Here is a 21,680-nt window from a genome sequence, read left to right on the forward strand (position 1 = left end):
TACAGCTGGTGGGCTGCTCAAGACACCATCAGCATTTCTAAAAGCCCTGATCTCCAAAGCATGCAGACACACTGGGGAACCTATAGACAAATACAGTTTAAACAATCCTCAGCCAAACCAGCAGCAAGAAGATTTCTACAAACACTAAAGCATCCCACAATTCAGACACCTCTGCACCGGGAGGGCACGGACAGCTGCTTGTGCTGTGGGACACTGGGCAGCAATCTACATGTGGGGGTTAGGCACTGGGGCAGTTCCTTATTTGAAAGATCTGATGAGGCTGCAAGCTTCAGAAAAAACAAACACTATAATGCCACATTAACCAGGCAGATTTACACAGCTGTAGCCTCTCATCAGCTTGACTCTGGCATAGGGTCAGTCCTAACCCAGAACTCTCTAAAACATGGTCCTCTGAGTAACGGGGACACTTTCTTCCCTTATGCTGGAGCAGAAAAAAGAAAAGGCAAAGATCTGCTCAGGAACGGTCATGTGAAGGGTTACATCAATGAATTCCCATTTGCCCACCTGACAGCTGTCCCCTTCTACCTCCCACCAACTACAAAGCTTGCTGACAGTGTTAGACTCAACCAACTCACCTAGCCTAGCTACAGGGCAGATGCAGTAAGGAAAGGCAACAAAGAGGATTAGGGTCTAATTGCAGCCATAAACAGAGGTGGAATTGTTTATTGGTCCCACAAGTTTCAGGCAAAAGCGAGCAGCATGTTATTAAGCTTTCTGGGCTTTAGATGTGTGTCTAACAAGCTAGAACTTGCAATGGCAGTTTCAGTGCAAATTGCATCAAGAATATTTAACAGTTTCAAACATGCCTAATACATGCAATGAGTTCGGAAACACCGATTCTCATTAAGAATCCGGATTTGGCACAAGTGGCTTAGCCCACTGGATTAGTCTTAAATTTGATGACTAACTCTTGGAAGATTTTACATTTTAAAATCCACTTGTCAGGGCAATGTCTAGAAATTAAGTGAAAATCCAATGAATATTTATATCCACAGAACAAAACTTTAAATCAAAAAACATGTTGCAATTTAAGAACAGAGAACTGGTGAGCTAGTGCCACCTTGTGGGAAGTATCTGCATTACCACTGTGCAAAGCTTTTCAGCAAAACGTGCGTATTTGGGTCAACAAACATTTCACCCTGGTGTTGATGCTGATGTTTTTCAATTCACCAAATATTCTGAAGAGTTTCAGTTTCTATTCAATCGGAAACTAGTTTTATTTTTGGAACTCCCAGCAAATTAAAACAAACAGTTCTTGGAACAGTTCTAATTTGCACCTCCATATTGTACATTTTGGGTCTGACCATACAGTCAGCTTTCCACAGATATCCTGTGAATTTCATGCCTGTGAAAGATGCTGGATTGACAACACAGGAGTTGTGTGGCTAGAGGAGACCAACCAGGTATAGCAAAGAGCAGGATACGTTTCCTCCACTCTGCCCTGACTGCCCACCTCAACCCAACAGACTCCAGGGATAAGATAGTTCAGACTCCATGGCCCAGTCAGTTCTTGGCCTCTCAAACGCTGTTAAAGATTGGACTGATTATTGGTGGTTTGTCTGATGGGGACACTTGTCTATTTGGTTTTGGTCTAGGTCCTAATCATTTCACACAGAACAAGGACATCAACCAGTAACAAGTTGTGATCAATACTGACTTACCCGCATTTAACCATCAGCCTCAAGATGAAGAGTTCTGAACCCCATTCCCAAGCCTCTGTGCCATTAGACACCCATTTTTCCCTCCGTTACTAGTAGGAGTAGTGCACAGAGGCCCCCCCATCAGATCAGTGCCCCTGGTGCCAAACACTGTGCACAAACAGTAAAACGGTAGTGCCCCAAAGAGTTGTACCATGCTACTGTTGAACCACAGCAGTGTGCACATCACGTGCCCATTGGCATCCTGACTGCCTTCCTCCAGATGAAAGAAGTACTTGTACCTGGACTAGAAATGAGTGTGCTGAGCTGAAGTGGAGGTGGTGTGTGCGCACACATTGGCAGGTTACCCCAGCTCAGGGAGGCTCTCTCCAAAAAGCATCTGTATGGACAGGAATGCTGGTGCACTCTTGGAAAAAAGGATGTGGGAAGTGAGCTAAGAACATAGATCCAAATCATTCATTCTAGAGAAACAAGCCACAATTTCAACCTCTCGCCTAGGCCAAGCTGTCTGCTCAAGTGATGCTGTTCATAGCTTAGGACTCACGTGTAGTGAAGCTTAGTGTGTCTGACACAGGGGTGGCTCTAGGCACCAGCGCACCAAGCGCGTACCTGGGGTGGCAAGCCGTGGGGAGCGGCCTGCCAGTCGCCGTGAGGGTGGCAGTCAGGCTGCCTTCAGCAGCATGCCTGCGGTAGGTCCGCCAGTCCCGCGGTTTTGGCGGTGGGTACACCGAAGGCGCAGGACCAGTGGACCTCCCGCAGGCATGCCGCCAAATCTGCGTTACCAGCGGACCTCCCACAGGCGTGCTGCCGAAAGCCGCCTGACTGCCGTGCTTGGGGCAGCAAAATACATAGAGCCGCCCCTGGTCTGACACACAGGAAAGAGCAAAAGAAACTTGAATCAATACAGTTAAGTTTCATCACACAGCACAAGGCTACCACTCTCCTTACATGTACTGCCCAACTGGATGGCAGCTCCATCACTTTCCCTCCTGATCTTTGTGACAGTTTAAACGCTGATGCTTGCTGGGTAGCAGCAGAGCAGATGAACTGCTTTCTGAAAGCAAATTTTTAGTCCAAGGTTGCCCCTTTACTCAGAGCACCGAGAAAGAAAATACCAAGCAACTTCTTGGGTGAAGCCAGCTAATCTGTGCCCATCAAAAAGGTGTCCGTGCGTAACAGTTCTGTTTATAGCCACTGTGACGAGGCGTGAGAAAGAGCTGTATTGATGGAAGAGTGAAGATTAGAGACATTTCTCCTTCTGCCCTAGACTGGTGCCACAGAGCAAGAGACCAGTGTCAAGGTCTCTGCAGGCTATGGCAGTGAGTGAACAGCACACACAGAGTGCAATCCCATGGCGAAGGGAAGCAAAACCTTTTTTCCCATTTTCCTTAAAGGGAAGAAGGAACCTTGGAGCATTTATAGAAACTGACAAGAGGCCCAAATACCAGAAGGCTTTGCAAGATTCCTTCTGCATGGCCCTCCTCAATGCACGCCAATCCACACCAACAGCGTCCCTGTTAGTCTTCGGCCACCTGCGTGTTAGTTATACTGGTCTGCAAAGATGAAAGGGAAGAGCAATGACTCCAGGCATCACTTAACTCAGCATACCCTATCACAGCCCAGCTATAGCCACATCTTTGCCAGTGCTAATGCTGCTCCAGTGTGTCACCAATTTGGAGAGGTTCATGAAATAACTTCCACCCCACACCTAGCCAACAGTGGCACTTTGCCATAAACACCCAGGAGAGCCAACTGCATTTAAATTATATTTATTTGTCTTGGTTCATTTTAACAGTTCAGAAGACAAATGTTTGTACAGAGCTTACAGCAAGGCCCATCTTGCCACTGCCACACAGAAGAGATTCAGACACAGATCCATCCTTTGGGAGCCCCAGCCCAGCCCAAGACGTCTCCACTTCCATTCTGCAGGGGGCACAGCCTAGAAACGGAGCCAGTACATGGCACTGCGGATCCGGTTGTAGTCTGGGAGCTGTTCGATGGGACCTGAGGGAGCAGAGGAGAAAGTCACTTAGAATAAAGTGAAGAGACCCACCATCAGCTTCTCAATTCTACTGCTCTCTGATCCAATGACGCCACCACACCCAGACTCAAATCCTTACATTAAAACCTCGGTTCAACAGTAGGAAGAAATAAGGCTATAAAGACAGTTTAACTGGACAGTGGTTTTTAACACTACTTCCCATTTGTCTTGAAATTCCTTTTTCTTATAGCTCCCCTCTGAGGATTCAAACTTAATCTTGGAGATCACTGTGCGGAGGAGGGGAATCCACCAGGCACTTAAGGGAGGGAAGCTGCTTGGGCAAGTTTTCCAAGGGGAACATCTCCTTGGCTGACAGACAGGCATGCCAGAGTAGCACTGCAAGGAGTCAAGCCCACTGATTCTTACATTAACTGATGTCACCACAGAGTAAGGAGAGGACATTTGGCAGGCGCTACTGCGGTCCCCACCCACAGATTGAAGCTCCATTGTTAATCACATCTCTGTAGCCTGTATCGGAGCGGGAGGCTGGCCAGCAGCCCAAAGCCATTGTCTTAGCATCTGTGCCTAACTAGATTTTCAGAACATACTCTCTGGTGAACATGCTTCAGCATATCTGATGCACAAAGGCAGGGGAGACAGTAATGAAGTTGCCAGGAGGGTAAATTAGAGGGAGAAAGAAGCCAGAACAAACGACAAATTACTTGATACAGAAAACTGCCAGAGATCCACCAAGCAGACATCTTGCTCTCCATTATAAACAAAGACTCAACCACGTTGGCTGCTTTTCAACCTGTGCCTATAACCAGGTCACTTACCTACTCCTGCAACTGCTGGGCATTTGTCATAGATGTATTTGCTGCAGACCTCCCGTACCATCCTAGCATCCACAGCCTAACAGGAAATGACAAGAACAGGCAACGAGTCATGTTTCTGATAGACACACATTTACACAAACTAAAAGCCGCTCAACTACCACACAATCAGACTGCCAAAGACCAAGAGATTTGACCTTATCTGTTTATCTGCTCAATATGACGCTGCTTTGAAGTTATTTGGCTACTTGTCTGCCAGGACAGTTACAGTATCCATGAGAAATTCCTCTTGGAGGATATGGACAACCTGTGCCAGTCTATAGAAGTCAAGTCTCTCAACTTATGTATTATATGTAGTGCTACACAGTGCCAGAGATTGTACACACAGGGCCAGGCAATGAAGCCCCTTGTTATATGGCTCTTGCGAGACTGCACCCACTATGTATCGGACAGAGGGAGTTTGGAGATAAGTATTAAAAGTGAGGGAGTAACAAATCGACTTAGAGGTGAAGATTAAGAGTTCAACGTGAGCCAGCCATTCTTGACCAGAAGGAAGAGTCAGCACAAGGGGGGCCCTTGGGGAAGATCCCTGGAAATACTGGTTAAAGAACACTCCTCTCTCAATATTACTCTAATGCCGCAATCTTAAAGCCAAATGGGTAAGCAAAAGAGAACTTTGTGACCAGCTTTCTGCTCGTCAGTAAAATATTCTGGGTGGAATCTCTCAAGCCATTTCTAGTTCAGGCTTCTGGTTAGAGTAGGTCTAACTGGCATATACTCACTGAGACCTTTCTGGCTGAAGCTATATCCTGGCCATCTCATCAGAGGTGGAGTCACACAAATGAGCCCACATCACTAATACTATAGACACTCAAGTCACTTAACAGGGTTATATGTTGTACCACTAACCTACAAGGGATGAACCAGCATCTAGACCTAGGGTGCAGGAAGGTGGTGCGATAACACAGAACACAAGTATAGCCTTATGTTTGGCAATTCCACTATATATATTTCAGTTGTTTAACACTGACCCTGCCTTTGACTCGCCAGGATAAACAGTCTAATTAAACAGGTAAGTGCCTTAGATGCCCAGTTTCTCAGCAGCAGGTTTTATGCCCAATAACAAACACCTGGAGTAAGGTTAAGAGTGCTCCCATAAGAACTGATACATACAGCAATTCTGGCATCCCATTCAGCTAAAGATATACGGCGTCCATAGTTCAAGAGATGACTCCCAATACTTTCACATACAGGTGTGGTACCTGGGAAAGATGTAGAGATTCATTAGGAAAGACCTCACGTTTTGAGCAAGATAGTCAAAGGCCTTCCAGCACGTCAGAGCTAAGGCTATGTTTAGGTCCCGGAGGTCATGGAAGTCACAGAATCCATGACTTCCAGAGACCTCTGAGACATTTTCTGCTTCAGCCCCAGCGGCTGTGGGACTCTGGAGCTGGCAGCCAGCAGGGCCCTGGCCAGGGTTCCAGCGACAGGTAACAGCAGCAATGGGGCCCCCTGCAAGATTCCAGCGACAGACTCCTGAGGGGGCCCTCCTCAGAGTTCCAACGACAGGCAACAGCCTCGTGCGGGGGATGCCTTGGGTGAGCAACTGGGGGGGGGTCCCCATTTTCTATTTGGGAAATATGGTCACCCTGCAGATTCCAGCTGCTGCGGGCAGAGGGGGAACCCCACAGCGGAGAGCCACCAGGATGGCAGGGGAAACCATGGAGCCACAGCAGCAAAAGTCACAGACAGGTCACGGTTTCTGTGAATTTTTGTTTTTTGCCCGTGACGTGTCCGTGACTTTTACTAAAAATAACCATGACAAAATCCTAGCCTTAGTCATAGCATGTCCACCAGTTTGGAAAAAAGTATGCAAGCAGCCCATACCATTAGTTAGCTTCCAATAACCCAGCACCCACACGCTCCTTTTGTAGGCCATCCTAGGCAGCTCCAGTGGGGACTAGAAAAATGTATTATGACTTCCATCTCTGGAGACCCTGGTTCACATCTAACTTGGGTCATAACTGAAACCAGCTTGATGGTCTCAACATTGCCCTTAGCAGGCATCACAAGGGTGGTGCCTAATTTGTTTTGGCACTGCCACCTTTGCTCAGGAGAGGCCCATGGATTCAGGGATAGCATGGAGTGTTATAGACTAGGATTCAGAATTAACAAAACTGGGGTGGTAAACTAGGCCAGAAACTGAGGATATGCCAGTTCAGGGCTGAGGAACAACCTTGCATACTGCCTGCCAGTAGCACCTTGCTTCTAGCCAGAGCCCCTCCTTTCCAGGAGGGCCACAACTTAGAGTGTTAAATAAATGCAAAGCAGCTGTTCCTTAGATTAGAACATACCATCCAGCTGAGCCACCAGGGCATTCCGTAGGATGTTCTTGGCTCTCTTCACCTCCCCGTCTGTCACACTGATGCACAGACGCATCCTGAACAGGAATCAGAGGGAATAAGGGGCTCTCAAAGACCTTCCACTAGTACAGGATGAGAAGCGATTACCTCCACCCACATTTATTTTGAACACTACCCCTCAATTTTCAACCTCTTATACAAACTGAATGCTAGGTCTTCAACCCTCTTGCTACTAACTAATGCACCAAGAACTAACCTTCCTCATGTATTGTTCAGAGTGGCAACGAACTCAGTAGTGAGTAGCACAGAAAGCTGACAGCTGGCCGGAGCAAGCTCAGTGCTAGTGCAGTCAGCGCATACATGGGGGGAATGACAATACCTTACCCGGGCAGTCACAATTGGGAGCACCTCAATGGCAGGTGTGTCACTCCAACTTGGCAGCCACAAGTAAGGAAGCCAAGGGACCAGGGCATGCTGCTAGCTGATAGTCCTGCTGTTATAACCTTCAATCACTCCCAATCTCTGCTGCTAGGATTGTTAAGAGTTGCAAAATGGGAGTCAGTCACTGACCACTGCCAAGGATTCCAATTCCTAAGGGTTCTGTGCAGTTTAGTAGGTTCCCTACAAGTTTTACATCCCTTTCTCCCATCCAGTGTCTCTTGTCTATTCGGATAGCAAGCTCCCGGGGGCAAGGATTGTTTCCTGCTCTTTGCGTACAGTTCCTAGCACAGGGGGCCCCAATTTAGGTTGTAGCCTCTAGGCACTGCTGGAACACATATCATAAACTCTGCGAAAGATTAAACAATGTGAAGTCCCTCTAATCTCGGCACTGAATGGTCCCCAGCACCAAGGCATTTGCCAGTGAGTCAAAAGGGCTGAGACTGTGCATTATGTATCACCAGGTCATCTTTCTTAATTGTAACAAGATGATGGACAGGCCGTGCCTTTCACATGCTCTGGGAAAGGCAACCTTGTCTGGGAATAAGAGGCTCTAACACTAGAACAGGGGCCGGCAACCTTTCAGAAGTGGTGTGTCGAGTCTTCATTTATTCACTCTAATGTAAGGTTTCGCGTGCCAGTAATACATTTTAACGTTTTTAGGAGGTCTCTCTCTAGAAGTCTATAATATATAACTAAACTATTGTTGTATGTAAAGTAAATAAGGTTTTTAAAATGTCTAAGAAGCTTCATTTAAAATTAAATTAAAATGCAGAGCCCCCTGGACCAGTGGTCAGGACCCGGGCAGTGTGAGTGCCACTGAAAATCAGCTCGCGTGCTGCCTTTGTCACCCGTGCCATAGGTTGCTTACCCCTGCACTAGAACAATCGCTAATGCACCAGAATAAACAGGGACCACATCCATCATTCAGGGAGGTCAGGGGGATAAAACTAGAACAATGGGGTGAGATTAAGGCAAAGGCAGATTCAGGAGGGACATCAGGAGTCATTGCTCTTGTAGCCTGTGGAGTTTCTTCCCAAGGGAAGTTATGGAAGCTCCACAGGAAAGGATTAACATGAGATAAAACTCTAGACAGCACAGGACTCTTCTTGATAGTACATGGGCTTAAACTCTGTAGGATATAATAAGTTCTCTACTAGATCTAGGCTCCATAATAGGGACTGACCACACGCAGCAAATCACACTCACCACTCTCCCTGAGCAAAGTGCAGTGAATCTTCTATGTTCAGAGCATCAGAAACAAAATGGAGTCCAAAGAGGCCTGTGTCAGAGTAGCAAGTGTTGAAGGTCTGGAAACTGTGACAGAGTTTATTCTCTGTTGCAATTGTAGCCAGCCTGCTGGATTGATTCTGCACATAAGTAAACACCCTCAGTGATTCAAATGCTCACCTTTTCTTTGACAGTTCAAATGCCTCCCCCTGAGTGGTTATAGGGTCAGAAGAGCAAACAAGGTAGAGAGCACAACAGGATGCCATGTGAGAGCTCAACTCGGGGCACACTCCAGGCTCTACCCCACAAGCTTTCATGGTAGAAAGTAGAGTGTACAGCCTGCTGAAGGCTTTTACATCTCACTAAACTTTTCTCCTTTCCTAGCACTGCACTGTGGAGGTGGTACTTGGTACCATTCCAGAAGGGTACCACAAGGAAGGTGGGGGATACAGGGAGTAGGTGGCCTGGAATTAGAGTGGACTACACTACAGGCATGCCCTGCCAGAGGGAATCTCTATACAGAGACAGGAGAGGTGTACACTGGGTTTTAAACCAGTCCTCACCACACTGCAGTTGTAAGATATGCCTGTGTCATAGGGATACATATTACCCTGCCCTGCTTAAATACTATCACCATTAAATGAACATTTTGTCTTTGCATCACAGGACAAGTTCAGGGAAGGGATACACAGGAGTACGAGCACCTTGCTGGGAATCGCCCTACTGAGTCCTACTCCATACCTGCTGAGGATCTGCTGTGCAGCGATCCTCTCTGAGAAAGCTGCATATAGCTCTCGCCAGAGGGGACTAGCAGGACCTCCTTACCACACCCCATCCAGCCCAAGAGGTGTCCCAGATCAGCCCTGGTTGGCATTTCTATCCTGCCTTCTGGATTCACAGACAAGCTCCATTTCATGGGAACATTTCAGAGTTTAATATTATAAACAACAGCTTCCCGCTCAAGGAGATCCTAATGTTAAGTCACTACGGCTGACTCACAATGCCATGCTCCCAGGTCTCTTACCTTACCACCTCCAAAGGTGCGGTCATAGCGCCCTATGATCGAGTTCGCTACAAGGAGGGGAATGTTGTCTGGACTGGACCATCCTGGCCCCTCCACTGCAATAGCGACATGAGCCAAGGGTAAGGCGTCATCTCTGACACGGATCTGAAAAACATCAAGGGGCATGGCAAGAGTAGAGTGAGCACTGTGGCCTTCTCTCCAGGGTCTCGTGCACAGCATGGGTTGATAAATTAGGGGATTTATTGTCGTGGGTAAAATCAGCTAGCCTGTCACCTTTAAGTTCTTATATGCAATGTGCCCATCACGTCACCAGATGCATCTGGTTTCTAGACTCCATTAGGTAACAGATGCACGTACTAGCCTCAATAAGTTCCTAGTGGATTTTGGTCACATCTACAACCAAAACATTTTCGCAAGACTGGCAGCGCTGTGTAGGGTCTCAAGACTAGAACAGCGGGGTCTGCAGTAGGTCAGGACTGAGGTGCCATCTACTCATACAAAGAAACTAACATACAAGTTTACACAGAGATTTCATCCCCGAAGTGACCAGGGGCTAATGTCACAAAGGTATGCTTTGTATTCAAAGCAATCAGCTGTTGCCAAGAAGAATTTACCTCACTCCCAGTGAAACGGCAGGGTGGGGGGATGGGCACCGCATCCTCCTTGTATTTAAAGGGAATTCCACTCATGTGCTGCCTGGCAAGGTCTACCAGTTCTTTGTGGGAAACACCTGGGAAGGGGAACAGAAGGAACAAGAGATCAGTACAGCTGCTTGAGCCTCTGAAACGCAAGGAGGAAAAATAAATGAATATTATGTACTATCTGACAGACACGAGCCGTAGATGAGAGAGAGAGTGCGCGCTTTGGAGTCTAAACAGCAGGTTTAAAATATCAAGACTTCCTAGAGCATTGTTTCTCAAATGCGGCCACCATGGCTGCCTTTTCTTGGAGGCACAGCCTCCTTGGTGGTGATGGGGGGCAGGCGAGGTGAAGCAGCAGCCCCTCCCCTGGGGCTGCCAGCAGCGATTGGGCCCTGCCCCATTGTGAAGCCAGAAATGCCAGAGGAACAGGCAGCTGGTGAGAGTGTCCCATATTCTTTGGGGTGATGGGGCTCAGGCTTCCAGCTTCAGCCCTGGGGTGGCAGGCTCTGGCCGTGGGCTCCATTCCCAGGCTCACCACTCCCCCCATTGCCCCGGCCTCCGCTGCCTCCTCCAGCCTTGGGCTTCGGCTGCGTGGCAGCGGGCTCCATCCCCCAGGCTCTGGCCGAATGGCTCCGGGATCCGATTCCAGCTGGGCAGTGGCTGCCAGCCCCCGGCTCGCCATCCCCTGCCCATCGCCCCTGGGCCCCGCTGCCTCCTTCATCCACAGGTTCCAGCAGCAGGCTCACGTCCCTATCATCCCTGGCCCCCGTTGCATCCTCCAGCCACGGACTTCAGCCGCACAGCAGCAGTCTCTGGCCCCCGGCCCCAGCCTGGCTCCCAGGTGCCGGCCCCCGCTGCCTCCTTGCCTACCTCCTTAGTGAGGGCTTAATTTGTACCCCAGCTTACCCGGGCTGAGTAAATCCGCCGTGAAAAGTGATATTTGTATGTTAGTTAATATCACTTTTCACTGCCTGCCACCCAGCTAACAAATCTTAAAAACCAAAAAAGCAAATGAAACAACAACAAAAAGATAAGAACATGCAAAGCACCTTATTTTTGTTTCTATTCTATTTAGGTCTAGTAAAGAATAGAGACAACTGTACATTACTTTTATTATGGAGTTTGCAAAAAACCCCTAAAGTACAATGCATTGGACAAGCATATGTGCATATTTATTTGTTTTTCCTAAAGTTAATTAAGTATTTTAGGAAAAATTGTCAGAGCAGCCACCAGCAAGAATTGGTGGCTGCACTCTGAGGCCACCAAAAATTTTGTTGAGAGAACCCCTCTCCTAGAGTCCCAGGAAACTAGCACTTACCTCCAGCAGCTGCCAGGACCATGCGAGGGGCCTTGTAATGAGTGTCAATGTACGTAGCGAGATCCGCACGAGTCAGACTCCTAAAGAGCATACACAACATTTTAATATCCCAACAATCCAGGTCTGGAGGAGATAGGTTGAGCTGTGAGGGCTCGGTGGTCAGGGAAGGCGGTACTCAATACAACTGAAGTGACAATGTATTCAATACACCCTTGGTTATAGTAATAACATCTCCTGGGAATCTAAGTCATCTAGCCCTCCACTGTGCTGTACCCTGGAGACCGCAACACTTAGGGAATTGGGACTAGGATACTGAACCTTTCACTTGTAGGTCTCCAGTTCAAATCCAGCCTACATCAGTTGTGACCAGAAGTCATTACTCTCAGATGGCTGTTTAGTAGCCTACCTACTTGCTAATGGGTAAGTGCCCATGGTCAAGGCCATCACCATAATGGCACTCCTGGCTGGTGATTTCAGAGGCACCACAGACTAGGTATAGGAGAGGGCTGAGCTCTTGGCCTAAACAGTCAATCCCCCTAGTGAGGGCTGAGGAACAATGGTGGGGAATACGTGAGAGAAGCTCGTGTAGCACTGCTCATACGAGGCCTATCCTAGGGCAACAGGACTTCAAACTCCAAAACTAATAATACAGCATCGTCACCAGCAGTGGGAAGCACAGAATCAAGACAAAAATTGTAAGCCTATGGTCAGCCACGTGTAAGGCACCACCTGCTGTGTGCAAATGGGTTGGCTTCCTTGTACAAATACTTTTGTTGCTAATGTGCTTTACTAGCATGTAGTTGAGGTTATGCAGCTCCCCTTTTATCAAGATCCATAACACGAAATGTTTGCTCCCAAGAATTGTGCGTTAGCGGAAGGGGAACTGTCCTTTGGTGTATATCATACTCCAGACCGAAAAGAGTGGATTTGCTGCTCACTTGATGTTCTCAGTGGTTCCCTCAACAGTGCGACTCAGGGCAGTGCCTTGGAAAGCAGTAGCATGAAGATAGTCAAAGACGACATCTGTCAAGTTGCTGTCAATTTCCTGCAGCTCCTGAAGGATGGTGCTGCGTTCCTTCTCGATCTGAGAATCCTCGAGGCTGCAGTTCTGCACAATGTCAGCCAGAATCTCGACAGCTACAACACACACAATTTCAGCAATTCCTTTACCCGGCCACTACAGAATGCAGCAGGAAACTGAAAACAAGTCATAATCTGGAGGAGGAATGGGTATGGACTGGAATAAACACTGTACCAGGACTCAGGAAAAAGGGGGAATGTAGGAGACCACAATGGGACAGGGATGTGGGGCAAAATGGGCTAACATACTAGCTGTTCACCTAAGTTCAAGTCTCCATCGGATCACAAAACAGATACAATGGAATGTTTTCAATATGTGGAAATCTCAACATTAAAAATCAGTTCTCAGCTTAGCATAACATTTTGCTTTTCAGAGGCATAATAAAACTGGTACAGGAATTATATAGCAGTTCAGGGGTTCCATACACTGGCAATGCAGTGTGAGTGCCCAAAACTGGAAGGCTATCTACAGAACAGTAGTACAGTAGGCTGCAAAGGCTTATTTTAGAAGAATATGAAGCTGAAGGCTATATGCTCATCAGTTAACCATTCAGGACCTGCAAATGCTCAGACTGCCTGGGTACTAAGTGAATCATGGCCTTAGAGTCTCTGCTTTGTTCCACAGGCACCTGATAACAAGAGACATTTAAAATAAATAAATTATATATACATATATACATACACATATATATACATATAAAAGTATTTCTCTGCCCTCAAGCTCTTGATCAGAGACTTAATAGTCCAATGGTCACACTACCTCTGGGCAGGTCTTTGGACAGGATTTTCATGAAGTAGGCAGTCTGCTCCCGGGAGGTGTAACTGTTGAGGTGAGCACCCATACTCTCCACTTCCTTTTCAAAAGTGGCACAAGGACGTTTCTTTGTGCCCTAAAAGAAACAAACGTAGCTAGAAACTGGTTAGGTTTTTCCCTGACAACTAAAGAACCAAATTAATGACATAGATCTTCACACAACTCAGGGAGCCACTTTAGAAGTAGCTATGAGTAATTTGTTTCAATCCCATCAGATGACAATAGGTACTTACTAATGCAATTTTCAGAATGCCCTAAAATGCTTGTCACCATGAAGTGAGGCTGATCTCCCAGTGAAAGCTACCATAGTATGGCTATTATTATAAATAAAAATAAAATAAATTAATGGAGATATCCTATCTCCTAGAACTGGAAGGGACCTTGAAAGGTCATCAAGTCCAGCCCTCTGCCTTCACTAGCAGGACCAAGTACTGATTTTGCCCCAGATCCCTAAGTGGCCCCCTCAAGGATTGAACTCCCAACCCTGGGTTTAGCAGGCCAATGCTCAAAGCACTGAGCTATCCCTCCCCACAAGCCTATTTGGCAGGAAGGCTTGCTTGCACTACAATAGTGCTGCTCAGCAGGTGGCTGTATTATTGAAAAGTGAGAGACTCTCAGCCATAAGGAAAGTTCTGTTATTTACAGCATTGTTCATTTAATGTGGGCTAAATACAAATGCAAACTTTCTACACAGGTTTGTCCAGTAAATGAGTTACCCCTATATCAGCAGTGAGTCTCCAACTTGTTATAAATTAAAATTGTGAGCAATACTTTCTTTGCCACAAACTACACAAGTAGCAAAGCAAGAGTGCTTCGTTTTTAGTACTTTTCATAATTTTATACACATACACACACACTTCTATATAAATAAAAATAAAATTACTGATGTTAGGATTAAATAAATTAGGGTTTTGTTACGAAAGCTGTGGGTCTTTTTTTTTTTTTTTTTTTTTTTTTAAAGTGGGCTAAATTTGCATTGTTTAAAATGCTTAACTGCTTAGAAAAATTGTTCTGGAAGTTCAGGAGTTAGTCACAAGGACCTCTGCACACCCTTCTTGCATGCAGCACAGCCACTGATTTTCATGCCACTGACTGGTCAATTCGCTATTTAGAGCCAGTTAATACCATCCCATGACTAGCATGGGAAACACTACAGAGAGTTAGGCATGTAAATCCCCTGGGCAGTGGCAAGAGTAGAGTCCCCAGAACACCGACTATGGGAGTCAGTACAAAGATTCAGTGCACATTCACAGATAAAATGCCTTTTTAACAGAGAGTACAACTTGAACCTTTATTTTGCCCTCGTAGGTGCCTAAAACAGCCCCTTATCATTTGTATTACAGTGGAATCCAGAGGTCTGGATCAGGATTGGGATCCCATTCTGCGAACCGATATATGAGGACATTTCCTGCCCTGAAGAGCTTAAGGTAATTTTCCTTCTAACTTGCATGCTTTGGTGCCCACACATGCCAATTTTCTAACATGGTTTTGACCCCTGGGAACCAGAACCACATATGAATTAAAGTCAGTTAGAACATCCCAGAGAGTCCAGAGGGATGGTTTGATCATAAGTAGCTGCATAGGGTCAATTCCTATGAAAAGTACCAGACCTAGCACATCATCTCACCTTGAATGCCAGATGTTCCACAAAGTATCCTGCTCCATTGTTCTTCTCACTTTCATAACGGCTACCTACCCCAATCCACACACCCACCTAACAGAAGAGAGATGAGCTGAATAAATACAATTAGGAAATACAGCTAGCAACATATGCAAGTTTCCTGTCACTAAGTGTAACACCTGGAGTTTAAGACAACCCCACTGCTAGTACTAGGACATACACTACCACCAGCATTGAAGGCTAGTATTGTTTTCTTTCTTTCTTTTCTTTTTTTTTTTTTTTTTAAGAATCTAGTCTATTTATTCCATTTACCTTGCCACATAAGAGAATACTTTTCTGAAATTTCTCAAAGATGTATTAAGCAATGAATGGCTGTCATAGTTAAGTATAAGTAAGTCTGAAAGCTACTTCCATACAAATGCAGGTGGGAGATCTGGGCAGAGCAAGAGAGCATCAATGGACTTTTGAGACACTTGTCGACTCATTCCAAAGCAAGTTGTGCCTTTTATTTAAGCTCCAGTTTGCCCAGAGCCACAATCAGGTAAATACAAATGGCTGAATCTCTGCTGCTAACTTTGGTTCCAACAAGGGCTGGTCTTCTTTGAAAGACTAATACATTACCTGAACTGAGTTAACAGTGATCATGGGAGGATTCCAAACCCATCTTCAACTTACTGTGCACGTAGGCTGGTCGGATTCCTCAGAAGCCACAGGGAGGCCGTTGTCCAGAGAGGTAACTTGTGTCTCTGGAATGTTATGGAGTGCCTGGGCGTAGGTAGCTGCTCCTCGATTTCTCATCAAACTCATCAAGGCTGGCTAAAGAGAAAGCCACCATCAAACAGCAACTCACACTATAATACAGAGCTACCAACATATAGATTGCCAAGAGTCACATGACGGTGCAGACCTAATAAGCTAGCCCAGCAGAACACAGATTCACTCGCTAAAGCTTTCCCACAGTAGATCCCTAAACACTAATGTACATATTTTAAATTATAAGATGTGCCAGATTCTGAGATCTCTGGATACAAGAGCTGGGGGGGTCTTCACAGGTTGAATGGAAAAGGATGAGAGGAATCAAGTGGGCTCAAGGCAAGCCCCAGAAGCAGGAGTTTGGAAGTGGTCCCATTGTTAGGCGTTCTTAACGTAAACTGAGATCTTTTCAGGGCTTTAACCTCATCCCAAAATCGTAATCTACACAATGGGTCTCCAGAGGCCGATATCTGTACCTCTCTACTCTTATTTCCTATGCTAAGATTTGGGACAGTGTGAGTTTATGTTATCCTTCAGGTTTGTATATCCCCATTTACCAAACACTCATCCCACAAAGTGTATATCTTGGTAGATCTGTACTAAATGTACAGTGTACACACATCCTCTCCATTATAGGGATAACACAATGAAAGTGATACATAGATCATGTTTCTTTACAGTGGCTGCTTATAATGTATATATTTACAATATATGTAGCAGATTACAAATCAACTATGTCACTTCATATTCAAAGCTCTTAGTAGTGCAAGTCCTATCTGTATGTGAGACCTGTTCCTTCAGCATAGAGCAATACCATTTATTATTAAGATTTTGTCACAGTTATTTTTAGTAAAAGTCAAAGACAAATCACGGACAATAAACAAAAATTCACAGAAGCCCATGACCTGTCTCTGACTTTTACTAAAAATAACTGACAAAATGAGGCTGATGGCCGGGGGGGGACGGGGGGGGACGGGGGGACGACACTGTGAGAGGAGAGGAGATCCTGAGCACCGCTGGGGGGGGAGGGTGTTCTCCCAGCACAGCTTGGAGCTCAGGGTCCTTCTCCTCCCTCCCCCCCTTCTAACTGCCCATGTATCAGTAAGATAAACAAATTAAGAAAGACTATCCACAAGCACCAACAACCTTGCCATAAAATGATCATGGTATCATGGTAGAAATGGGTCTTCAGGAGGCTTTTGAATGTAGAAAGGGAAAAGGCCTTGCAGACCAGCTCATTTTTGGAGATGAGCATGCGGATACTCATAGGAGAATCAGACAAAGAGGGAGTTGAGGGTGGTATCACCAGAAGAGGGGATAGATGGGCAACACAAAATATGGGCCAATAAGAACGAAAGGGTGAAGAATTATGCAGAGATTTGAAAATAAAGACAAGAAGTTTGAACTTGATATGGGGGAGGAGAAAGATTCAAAGGATGAGAATTATTTTCTCTATTTTTTTTTTTTTTACGGTTAATTTGTGAGACAAAGTGGACATTTTCTATAATAGTTTTGTGAATCCTGTGTACCTCAGTTTCCCCTATATTTTGCATGGCTATGGGGTGTGGGAGGATGGACGACTATTTGGTCTCAGGGCAGGCTAGGGCCAGGTCTACACTAAGAACTTACATTAATATAACTACATTGCTCAGGGGTATGAAAAATCCATATCCCTAAGTGACGCAGTTAAATCAACCTAGCCCCCCAGCGCAGACAGCACTAATTCAACAGAATTCTCACATTTACAAAGCTACTGCCTCTCCGGGAGGTGGATTAACTAATCTGACTGGAGAAGCCCTCCTTGTCAGCATAGGTAGCGTCTTCACTGAAGTACTACAGCAGAAAGCTGTGCCGTCAGAGACATAAGTGAATGTTGCCTAGCTGTCTGAGCTTGAACGGGTCATTAAAAAGACTGTCCACGGCCAACCCCATATCTATGGCAAATCTAATCACCAGGATACTGACACCCAGCAACCACTGACCCACAGGGAGATGGCCTTCCCCACTTCACAGCTGGAAAGCAGAGCAAAATCCCACAAGTCGAGAACAAAGGACTGGGAAGGTATGAGGTGGGTGGGATAAGAGAGGTGGCTGCTGGAAGGAGTAAGGGCTCTCATCTGAAAATGACCAAGGAGGTCGGATGGAGAAAGACACAGAGCCTGAACATGAGGGTTCACTACAGCTTGGCTGGGCTCTGGACTAACCAGAACAGATTTGAACTATGCTTTAATCTTCAGTTCTCTATGCTAACTCCAGTTCAGCAATAAACCCGAGTGTTTTGACAGTGCTGTTTGAGTGTCACAGTAAATACCCAGTGAGGTACATTAATTCCTGAAAAGCATACGAGTCTCTACCAGAGATTTCGCTCAGTTGGACTCGCTGAACAGAGCTCACAGTGTGAATGAAGCAGGAGTGCTGAAGCCACAGAGGTTCAGTCTAAAGAGGCAGTGAGGTGGCATAGCCTGCTCTGAAGGAAGAGCGAGGCCTGTAAAAGGTCCGGCACACAGAACAGGTTCCTCCAAGAGACTGCTCCAAAGCTGGGGGCATAGCAGCGATCCCGTGGATCTGTGACAGTTTGTTCTGTGCATTTTGACAGTACTTTGCATTGTGTGCTACACTGTTTCCCCTATATCAGCGGTTTTGAAACTGTGGGTTACGACCCAGTATTGGGTCATGGAATATAAGGCACTGGGTCGCGGCGGCTCTGGTCAGCACTGCCAGCCAGGCCTTTAGAAGTCCTGTCAGCGGTGCTGCCTAGCTAAGGCAGGCTAGTCCTTATCTGTTCTGACACCACACTGCGCCCCGGAAGCGGCCAGCAGCAGGTCTGGCTCCTAGGCTGGGGGGCCCCCGCCCCAAGCACCAGGTCTGCACTCCCATTAGCTGGGAACCGGCCAATGGGAGGGGGTGGAGGGGGGGTGGAAAGAGGGTGCCTGCGAGCGAGAGCCACGCAGAGCTGCTTGTGCGCCTCCGCCTAGGAGCCAGACCTGCTGCTGGCCGCTTCTGAGGTGCAGCACGGTCCACTGTGCCAGGACAGGCAGGAAGCCTGCCTTAGTACCCCTGCTGCGCCACTGACTGGGAACCACCCAAGGTAAGCCTGCGCCATAATCCCCAGCCTGAGCTCCCCCAAACCCAGAGCCCACTCCTGCACCCCAAACCCCTTATCCCTGGCCCCAGCCCAGAGCCCTGAACCCATCCAGCACCCCAACCCCTTGCCCCAGCCCCGAGTCCCTCCCACATCCCAAACCCCTCATCCCCAGCTCCGTTGGGTCACGGGCCTCAACCATTTTCTTCAACTGGGTCGCCAGAAAAAAAGTTTGAAAACCACTGCCCTAGATAACTAGCTCTTGCCCATGTGGATTCTGCACTCAGCAAAAGGGGAAAATTTTCAAAATAGGAAAACAACTGCAAAACTATAAAGTTCGGCAGGGGGACTCAGGGCAGGTGTAGCACCAGAAGCTACTTTTAACTCATTTTTTAAAAACTGATTAACATTATGCCGACATTGTCATTGTTGAATGATCAGGCCTTTGCTGCGGTGGGATCTAGGGCATGGAATTTGCTCCCTACTGAATTTCCCCTTTTTTAAAATAATCATAACATCTTCAGAATAAAGAGCTGTTGCTTTTTTAAAAGTATCCCAGCTACATCTGTATTACTACTCCCCCCTTTTACCCATTTTCCTCCCTCAACTACAATTTGATAAGCTTTTAGGGACTTGTCTTAATAGTTTTAAAACTTGAAATTGTTGTATTCAATAGAACCCCAAATTGGATAGCAGGATTTCAAACGTCAAACAGAAGGTGCAGTACTCTGCTCCCCCACGGCATCAGAAACTGCACCCAGTTTTGACATACACTGAATGACTTTAGTCGGGAAATAGATGTCTATTTATAGAGGCCAACTAGATATCGCGTTAAGACTAATGTCTCAGCCACAGACCTCCTACCACAAAGGAGCAAAGCCTCCCTAAAGTACACAACATCCCAGCACTAACATGGAAACTGGGTGCGCATCAACAAGCAGCTATACGATGCTTTTAAACTTCTTCGATGCTAGCTGGTTCCACAGGTGCTGGAAGTAGGGGAGCTGCCGCACCCTCCGGCCTGAAGTGGTTTCCATCCTATGTAGGGTTCACAGTTGGGTTCAACGGCTCTCAACACCCCCACTGTACACATTGATCCAGCGCCCCTGGCTGGATCCCTACCGGGTGGGATGGGGGGGGGGGGGGCAACAGGAGACGTGTAGGATTTAGCCGCCCGCAGGTGCAGCGTTGAGGCTCTGGGTAAGGCTGATCTACAGCAAGAAGCAACAGGAACAACCGCGCTCCTTAGCCACCTCCGAAGCGAAGCGCGCAGCCAGCTGGTCCCGCCGCGGGTGTGCCGGGGCTCCCGGCACTGGGGGGGCGGGATCCGACCGGACTGAGTGGGCGCAGGCAGGAGCAGCGCCCGAAGGAAGGGCCTCCGGCCAGCCCCGCGCAGTGCGAACGGCCCCGCACCGCATTCCCCATCTCTTAGCCCATCCGCGGCGGGACAGACAGAGCCAGGCCTGGGCCACTGCCGGTCCCCAGGGCCTCGCCGCCCCTGTGACCTTCCCGGCGGCCAAGGCGGCTGGGCCTGCCCCGGCCCCATCCGCTCTCCTCGCCCAGGCCCGGCGGGGCAGAGGCGCGCGGTCACTCACCGAGGAGCGGGGACCCCGCAGAAGGGCTCGGCCCGCGGCACAGCCGGCCCGACATACAGAGGAGGCCGCCATCTTGACCCCTTACCGCTACCGAGGCCCGACTGACCCCGATCGGAGCGAAAAAGACGCATGCGCGGGAAGACAAGCCATAAAAGCGGAGGAGCGCACGCGCCAGTAGGCAAATTGACGGGGATACGCATGCGCAGGGAGAGACGGTCGCATGGGCGGAGACTGGGACAGCTTTTTAAAGCATGCGCGGCAATGGGTCTAGCAAGGCTGGGACCGTATTGCGCCCTCTGTTGGTTGGAGGTCGAGGAGCCTGTGCCCCGCGGGGGCTGCGGGTCCTTCCTTACTCAGGCAAAGTGGAGGCGCCGGGGGGATCGCACTGGGCAGGCGGCTCAGCCCCCTTGGGGCCCCAGCACGCTGCAGCCCCTGAGCCCCTGCCCGGGTTGGAAGAGCCCCACTCTCCCAATGGGAATGGATACCTGCAGCCTGGGGCAGATAAGCCCTGGCCCCTGCTCACGAACCCCCATAGGAACGGGGCAAGGGCAAGGCTAGTCTCCCGCTAAGCCTTGGGCCCCCAGGTCAGGCTTCCAGCTGGCCCCTGTCACTGACAGGCCAGGAGGGAAGCGCCTGCTGCTTCTTGCTGGTCTTGCTCTGCATGGCCCAGTCTGCAGGCAGGAAACTCATCAACCCGGACCCAGGGTCGGATTAACCTTTTGTGGGCCGGGTGCCAAACATATTTGTGGGCCCCTCTGGTGGGAGGGGCAGGGGCATCCGTCCCAGAGCGAGGGGGTGGCCAGGAACAATGGGGCCCACCCTGGGATGGGGGTGCTCCGCCCAGCTCAGTGCAAGGGCAATGTTTACAAACCGGCAGCCGCCAGACACACACTGGCCTGCCTGGCCTTGTTCTGCACCACACACCCTTCCCCCACCCAGTGCCCCCCAACACTTTATGCCCAGCACCCCTCAAAACTCCCCCAGACTCCCAACTGCACAGCACCCCATAGAGACCCCCCCACTGCCCAGCACCTCAACACACACAAACCTCCCCCATTGCCCAGCTCCCCCAGACCTCCTGAGATCTACTCCCCTGTTGGACTTCTCTAGGCGAGGGGCCAGACCCAGCCATGTGGATAGATTAGACAGGTCCATAATAGGCCCTTTCTCAGTGTGGGCTTGGCCCCATTGTAAACCCGGTTCTGCTCAGAGTTCAGCTGCTCCCTCT

The 21,680-nt window shown here is 48.2% G+C and overlaps 1 protein-coding gene across 1 annotated transcript; it reads right to left on the reverse strand.

Annotated features, from left to right (window-relative positions):
• Positions 1-3,432: 3,432 nt before the first annotated feature.
• Positions 3,433-20,580, reverse strand: LOC128840646 (cytochrome b-c1 complex subunit 1, mitochondrial). The gene is made up of 13 exons (XM_054034915.1): positions 20,453-20,580; positions 15,698-15,838; positions 15,029-15,115; positions 13,348-13,477; positions 12,446-12,644; positions 11,508-11,587; positions 10,163-10,278; positions 9,549-9,692; positions 8,504-8,664; positions 6,848-6,933; positions 5,667-5,755; positions 4,497-4,572; positions 3,433-3,683 (listed from the first exon to the last, which is right to left on the reverse strand). The coding sequence occupies exons 1-13, from the start codon at positions 20,522-20,524 to the stop codon at positions 3,619-3,621; spliced, it is 1,446 nt and encodes a 481-aa protein (XP_053890890.1). The 5' UTR covers positions 20,525-20,580; the 3' UTR covers positions 3,433-3,618.
• Between the last annotated feature and the right edge of the window lie 1,100 nt (positions 20,581-21,680).

This window comes from Malaclemys terrapin, chromosome 7 (genome assembly GCF_027887155.1).
Source record: "Malaclemys terrapin pileata isolate rMalTer1 chromosome 7, rMalTer1.hap1, whole genome shotgun sequence".
Lineage (NCBI taxonomy): Eukaryota > Metazoa > Chordata > Testudines > Emydidae > Malaclemys > Malaclemys terrapin.

What these genes read in the sequence shown, in the direction of transcription:
- LOC128840646 (XM_054034915.1), bottom strand. Translation starts at nt 20,524, where the DNA reads ATGGCGGCCTCCTCTGTATGTCGGGCCGGCTGTGCCGCGGGCCGAGCC. An exon ending in CCGACCAGCCTACGTGCACA is followed by an intron (nt 15,116 to 15,697) that starts GTAAGTTGAAGA and finishes CTCTTCTGTTAG; the next exon opens with GTGGGTGTGTGGATTGGGGT. An exon ending in GGAACCACTGAGAACATCAA is followed by an intron (nt 11,588 to 12,445) that starts GTGAGCAGCAAA and finishes TATGCTCTTTAG; the next exon opens with GAGTCTGACTCGTGCGGATC.